The 6,853-nt window shown below is 41.5% G+C and overlaps 1 protein-coding gene across 2 annotated transcripts in view; it reads left to right on the top strand.

The window, feature by feature from the left end:
- The first annotated feature begins 428 nt into the window (after positions 1-428).
- NBAS (NBAS subunit of NRZ tethering complex) overlaps positions 429-6,853 on the top strand; it is a 142,349-nt gene continuing 135,924 nt past the window's right edge. Inside the window, exons 1-4 of one of the 2 annotated variants that reach the window (XM_015859433.2) lie at positions 429-689; positions 5,019-5,073; positions 5,657-5,693; positions 6,678-6,755. In XM_015859433.2, the coding sequence (XP_015714919.1) occupies positions 555-689; positions 5,019-5,073; positions 5,657-5,693; positions 6,678-6,755 (305 nt within the window). In that variant the 5' untranslated portion in view covers positions 429-554. The remainder of the gene's footprint in view (positions 690-5,018; positions 5,074-5,656; positions 5,694-6,677; positions 6,756-6,853) is intronic. The other variant, XM_015859432.2, reaches the window with a different exon arrangement.

The following is a 6,853-nucleotide window of genomic DNA, read 5'->3' as shown; positions in this document are numbered from 1 at the left end:
TACCCTTTCCGAGAAGTAATACTTCCTAATGTCCATCCTGAATCTCCCCTGGCGCAGCTTAAAACCATTCCCTCTAGTTCTGTCACTGATTACACGAGAGAAGAGGCCAACCCCCAGCTCACTACAACCTCCCTTCAGGTAGTTATAGAGAGCTATAAGGTCTCCCCTGAGCCTCCTCTTCCGTTCCGGGTGGGTTTGGGATGTGAGTCCGCTTTGCGTTTGTGTGCAGCGCTGCGGCGTTGTGTCCTCGTCATTCATGTTTGTGTTCTTTAGTATAAAGCATCTCTGGTACAAAGCGCTGTGAGTTTTGTGTGAATAAAGGAACCTTTATTTATTTATTTTTGGTCTGCTATCCAGGGGCTTTTAATGCATTTCTTACTCCTCCTAGGCTTCACTTTCCTTTTCTTATCGTTTGCAGCCCAACAGCAATAGGTGCCCACTTCGGAGCTGCCTGTCGCTCCTCCATGCAGCTCTGAAGGGGTTAAAAGCCTCTCGCTGGTTTGGCCTCCGCCGGGCACCGTCCTCGCTGCGGTAGTGGGAGGGTCCGGGCCAGCATGGCTACTGCCGGCGGGGAAGGGGCTCCGAGGTCGGATGGGATGGCGACTGTCAGCGAAGAAGAGGATGGGGAAGAAAACATTTTGTACGACCTGCTGGTCAACGCCGAGTGGCCTCCGGAAACTGAGCTGCAGGTGAGAAGCGGCGTGATGGGGTTGCGGAGCGGGGGAGGGGAGAGGAACAGAGCGGAGTGGCCACGTCGGCGGTGTCGTCCCGCTGTGCCGGCGGTGAGCAGTGCGGCACGGGGCGCTGCTGGTTGGGAGCCTATGGCCTGGAAGGAAAAGGGAGGCAACAAGGGTGAGAACACAGCATACCCTTGGGGTATTCCTATCCCCGTAGCGGTGCTGTGTCTTGTCTTTCACGTCCCTTCGTTTCTGCGTTGTCATATGTTACCTGGGGTTCCTTGAAGCCCTTTTCGCTGTTTTTATGTGAACAACACGTGCCAGGTTTTATCAGCAGGCGTGAGGAAAGGCGTGGTAAACTTAAAGCCCCATCTCCATCAACAGCTGAGCTGAAAGCAGTGAGAACCGAGCCATTGCCCGTCCTTGGAGGTGTTCAAGACCAGGTTGGACAGGGCTCTGGGCAACCTGATCTAGTAAAGGTGTATGTTTCGTGGCCCTGCCAGGCAGGGGGGTTGGAACTACATGATCCTTGAGGTCCCTTCCAACCCGGGTCATTCTGTGATTCATTGCGAACGAGAGCTTTATAGCTTGCCATGCGCAAGGCAGCCCAGCTCCCTTTCCAGACCTGCAGGTCAGGGTGTTTGTATCTGGAATTTCAGTAGTGAGATAAAAGGGAGAATACACACTCTCGTTCCCCTTCCCTTGCAAGTCATGGGGCAGAAAGTACAAATAATGATCTCACAGATTGAGGTAAGGACAGTGAAATCACTCACCAGCTACTTGTGTGAGCCAAACAACTTAGGTTTGGGTAAGATTAGTTTAATTTATTGAAAAATGATAACAGATTAGGGTACTGATGACTAAAAAACATTTTCACCTCTCCCTCTTCTCAGGATCGGTTTCAATCTGAGCTCTCTTACCTCTTCCCCAGGCCTTGAGCAACAGTGTGGTCAGTTCATACTGCTTTGTCTCCTCCTTCCTTTTCAGGCTCTTTTCCTGAACTAATGAATATTCTTTCCAGCTGCTGTTGTGCCACAGTTTTTCCACCTCTTATATCTGCTGTCACAGATCACAACCATCATTGCTTATATCTTGGCTCTGCTTAGCAATGGGTCCCTCTTGGAGCAGCTGGAGCTGGCTCTCATCTGACATGGGGCAGTGCTGGGCTCTGCTCGTGGAGGTCACAACTGCAGCTCCCTGCTATCAAAACCTTGCCACATAAGCTTAATGTAAACATGCTAAGGTAGCATTTTTCTTCTCTTCTGTTGTATGACTTGGACATAGAAAATGCAAACAGTGTGGTTTCATTTATTTGTTGTATTGAACATTCAAATTTTCTGCAGTTGCTAGTGCATTTATTGAAGTACTTTATCAAGACTTGATGCTTAATGGGAGCCTCTCTCTGAACAGAGGGGAAGGTGTTATTCTTTCACCTGTGCTGTTTTTACAAGGTGTATTTTTCTATATACATACCTATGGGCAAAGATGGGCTTAACACCTTGTTATTTAGGTGACTGTGGCTTTCACCTGTTTATTTTATCCTGGCTTATTCACACTGTTTAGAAAAATAAACATCGCAGAAGAATTCCTGCTGTATTTCTGATAGAACTGCTTGGTTAGAAATGAGTAAAGTGAGGGAAAGTGGGAAAGGAAAGGAAGCTGAATGCTTCCTTCATGCAGTCATCTGTGATCCAAAGCAAGGCTTTAAACAAGACTTTTCTCTATTGACCTCACTTTATTTTTCTCTTATCTCCTTTAGGATGGTTTAGTGGGTTATATTGGTAGTAGGTCGATTGTTGGGCTGGATGATCTTGGAGATTTTTCCAACCTGGGTGATTCTTTGATTCGTTTTAGTCTACAGTCTGAGTTCTTCTGATTGTAACTGTGCACACTGGGAGATTGATTCTGTGATGAAAGAATAAAGTTAACTTGAAGACACACATAGATTTCATAAGCTAGAACTCCAAACTAGTTTTTATTTTAAATCTTACTGATATTCTCATTTACCTGTATGGAGTTCCTTTAGAGGAAGATTTCTAGGGGAAACTAACAGAAATTTGTAAACGATGCATGTGAAGAACTGACAATTCCAGATGTGTATGCCGACTGGGAGAAGAACTCGTTAAGAAAAGCCCTGCAGAGAAGGCTATGGGGGGTCCTAATGGATGAAAAGTTGGGCATAAGCCAGCAGTGCCTGGAAGGCCAGCAATAACCTAGGTTGCATCAAAAGGGGGGTGACCAGTAGGGAGAGGGAGGGGATTGTCCCCCTCTACTCTGCCCTCATGAAGCCTCATCTGGAGTACTGCATCCAGTCCTGTGGCCCAGCGCAGATGAAGGATATGGAACTGTTGGAATCAGCCCAGATGGGGGCCACAAAGATGATTTGGAAGCTGGAATACCTCTCTTACAAAGAGAGGTAAGAGCTGAGCTTGTTCAGCCTGAAAAGAATGGTCCAGGGAGACCTTGTTGTGGTCTTCCAGTACTTAAAAGCAGCTTCTAGACAGGAGGGAGACTGACTTTTTACATAGTCTGATGCTGATAGAATGGGGGGGGGGGGGGGGGGGCGCTGGCTTTAAACTAAAAGGAAGATTTAGGTTAGATGTTAGGGGGAGATTCACTACTCAGAGAGTAGTGAGGCACTGGCACAGGCTGTCCAGAGAAGCTGTACGTGCCACATGATTGGAGGCATTTGTGGCCAGGTTGGATGGGGCCCCGGGCAGCCTGATCTGGTGGGTGGCAGCTCTGCTTATGGCAGGGAGTTGGAATTGTATGGTCTGTAATGTTCCTTGCCATTTAAGCAAGCAAGTCAATGAACTGGACTGTACTGGTGGGAAAATCAAAGCAACCTGTATTCAGTGCAGTGAATTCCTGTATTCATGTGCACTGTGTAACCTATTTCATAAGTGAAAATTATGAGTATTTAAATAAAGTAATAAAATAGTTGTAAGGACTATAGTAATATATAGTACAGTATGTATATAATCATAGAATCACCAAGGTTGGAAAAGACCTAAAAGATCATCCAGTCCAACTGTTCACCTATTACCAATAGCTCCCACTAAACCATGTTTAAGAAATATCTGGAAAAGTTTTTTGAGCTTGTTAAAGTTTGTGGACTAAGAAAAAGCATTTTCATTTCCCTGGAAACAATTGCCCCCTTCCCCAAGGTACTAAAATAGCTTTAAGAATTAATTATAGTCTCGCTTCTTTACTCTATGTAATACCTTGTAACTTTCTGATCAATCAACCTGAATCTGGGAGGTTATCTATTAGTGCAGCTTTGTTGACTTCTAATGTACTGTAAGAAAACAGCTTGATTATTTCAAAGACTGTTTCTGGATTGCAGGCTTTGCACAGGGAACTACTTTATTTTAATAGTTTAATTTTTTGAGGCCAGATATGTTTTTAAACTTGCAGATACTCCTGACTTTTTGTTTATGTGTCCGTCAGTGTTTTGCTGCCCTGTAAGTTGGAATAAGAGGGCTGAGTTAACAAGTGTATCCTGTATACTGAAGTAATTTATTCATTCATTACCTGCTACTATAGTGATGCTCTAATATTTTATGTAGAAAAGTACATGCATAATGTTATTTTAGAAGTCTGTATGTGATGCCTTTCTTACTGATTGTCTTAATCTGTTTTTTCTACTTTCTTATTAGCAAATAATTGTACCTCTTTTTATAGCGATGAATATATATCCTATGTTGTTCCATGATTGATTTTTTTTTTTCTGTGTTTGGAGAGTGTTATGCAGGTGGAAGACGTTTGGTCCTTCCATCTACAAAAGTAGAGCAGAAGTGCTGGAAGGGCTGTGTGAGGCTATTGAGTATTGTGGTGAACTGAATTGCCTTGTACAAATTGATGCTTAGAGTTTTACTTAAGTTGCTCTTTTTTTAAATGCATTTCTGAAACTTTTATAAGAAGCTTTTATGTCATTTAGCAGTGACATTTTAAGACAGGTTTTTGAACTCCAATTGCTTTTTCTGAGAATTACAGTGCAATATGGCATTCATATGGCATAGAATATTTTGTAATGTAATACGGGAGAATGTAGTTAGAAGTCAGTTCCTTTTGTTGCTACCTGAAGACCACAGCAAAGCTGAATCAATAGATAATTTGTAGTAAATTTTGTTTATTACAACATGACAGTGATAATATTTGATTCTATAGTCTGTTTTAGCTTATAGAGCTGAATTGCTGTATGAAGTTGCACGTAATTGAGATGCATGAGGAACCTGTAGGCTAGTAGGCAGCTTATGTTCAACCACAGAAGGAATGCTTGAATGCTGTATTTAAGTGATGAAGTGTATCAGAGTTTGACCATTATTCTTGTAATTGCAGCCGAGAGGCAACAGAAAACATGGTGCATCATTTATCATCACTAGAGCAATTACAGGTAAATATGGTTTGCTTTTATGTTTATGACTCATGAGAATGGTATGTGAATTGCTTGTAAAATTTGCAATTTCTGCTCCTTAGAGGAGCTAGTATAATGAAAACAGAGTGGAGAATTTCTTTTCAGAAAGATGTTTACTGTTTAGCAGTATTGCTGTGTTGTTTACGTATTATTTTTGTGAACTTTCTTGCCTCTATTAGCTTAGCGGGTCAAACAAGAAAAACATGCATCTACAAAGTTGAGAAGTTCTGTTACGTTTTGCAAAAAAATGTTCTTTCCCTCAATCAGCTTTGGCTATTTGCTGTTCATGGAATTAAGAGGAAAATTTATGTGGTAATTAAGTTGCACTTTCATCTTTAGACAGTTCTCTTAGAATTAACAGAAATATGTTGGGTGTTTTTTTTTTTTTGCTTTTATTTTTCTTTTAATTTGCATTTTATTTTTCAACCAAGAATAGAGACTTTTTTCACCAGCAACACCATGTTCTTTTGTAGGAATGTGTCAAATTCTATATACAGTAAGCTGAAGAATGCCCTAAAACACCCAGAGATGTAATCCCTTCCCTTCTTTTTGTTTCCTGTAGGTCCTGCATTGCTTTTGCTTCGATATATCTGGTACAGGTAGGTTTATAGTCTTCTTATTTGGCAATTTAATGTCATCTTGATTTTGATGGAAAATTACTTTTAACAACAGTAAAACTGCTTAGAATTTTGTTTCCATAAACTGAAGTTGAAAACACCTGTGTTTTCACCTGAAGCTGTCTAGTTTGACTTATTTATTTTATCAGAAGTCTAAATAAACTTGAGTGTTTGAAGATAGAAGTTCTCTCTTTTTAGTGGCATCCTATTGTTTTCAAGAAAGGGACGTTAATTTTTGCTTCCTGTGAAACAGTCATGTAGTTTTAAGTTAGCAGACAATGTGACTTTCCCTGTTTCTGGTGTTCTAGTATATTTTGTCTTTTATGCTTGTTTTTATGGGCTCCATGCCATCACACAAGCCTAGTTATAAGGATTTTCTTAACACCACTAGTGTTGAAAGTCTGTTTTTTAGTCTTCAAAACTGGTTCTAGTTGCCATTTTCTTACATTTAATATATATAATTGGAAAAGAAGAATTGAAAAAAGCAGGCAAACATTAAACTCAGATCAGGTTCCCTATATCAGCTTCAGACTTTCTCTGTTTTTACTGATCGATATTGTGCTATGCATCTGAGGGACTTTCTTTGGCAATCTTATAGGTATCAGAGGGCTTTGGTAAGTCCTCTCTGAAGCCTTTTCCTCTCCAGGCTAAATAAGTACAGTTCCTTCAGCTTCTCCTTATGAAACAAGTACTTCAGTTCCTTCGCTGTCATGGCTGCCCATCAGTTTATTGGTGTCCTCAAAACTGGCTACTGACCAAAGTCTGAAGATGTGGCTGTGGTTCTATTAATTCAGCTGATAATTCTGTTAACCCTTGTCACTGGCAGTGTAGTGTTAGTGATTCATGCCTATCTGCTGAAATGTCCTATATAGTTGACGGTTGCCTTAAAACTAAGTCATCTGGCATGTGTATCTCAACTACTTTTAGGATTACGTTCTGAATAAGGCAGTACTTTTCTTTTTTCAGCCCTGCTAAGTTTTCTCTACCATCTGGACTGGTTCGTCTAGTTAATAAGCAGATCAACTGGCACTTAGTGCTTGCAAGGTAACCAACCTGTGTACTTGTATGCTTTTCTGTTTTGGGCAGAAGTGAATGTACTGATGCTTTCCACCCTGCCCACGTGGCAACAGTGCTGAGTTAAT

The sequence above is a fragment of the Coturnix japonica genome, chromosome 3 (genome assembly GCF_001577835.2).
Source record: "Coturnix japonica isolate 7356 chromosome 3, Coturnix japonica 2.1, whole genome shotgun sequence".
NCBI lineage: Eukaryota > Metazoa > Chordata > Aves > Galliformes > Phasianidae > Coturnix > Coturnix japonica.
This window is presented reverse-complemented; position numbering and strand designations above follow the sequence as displayed.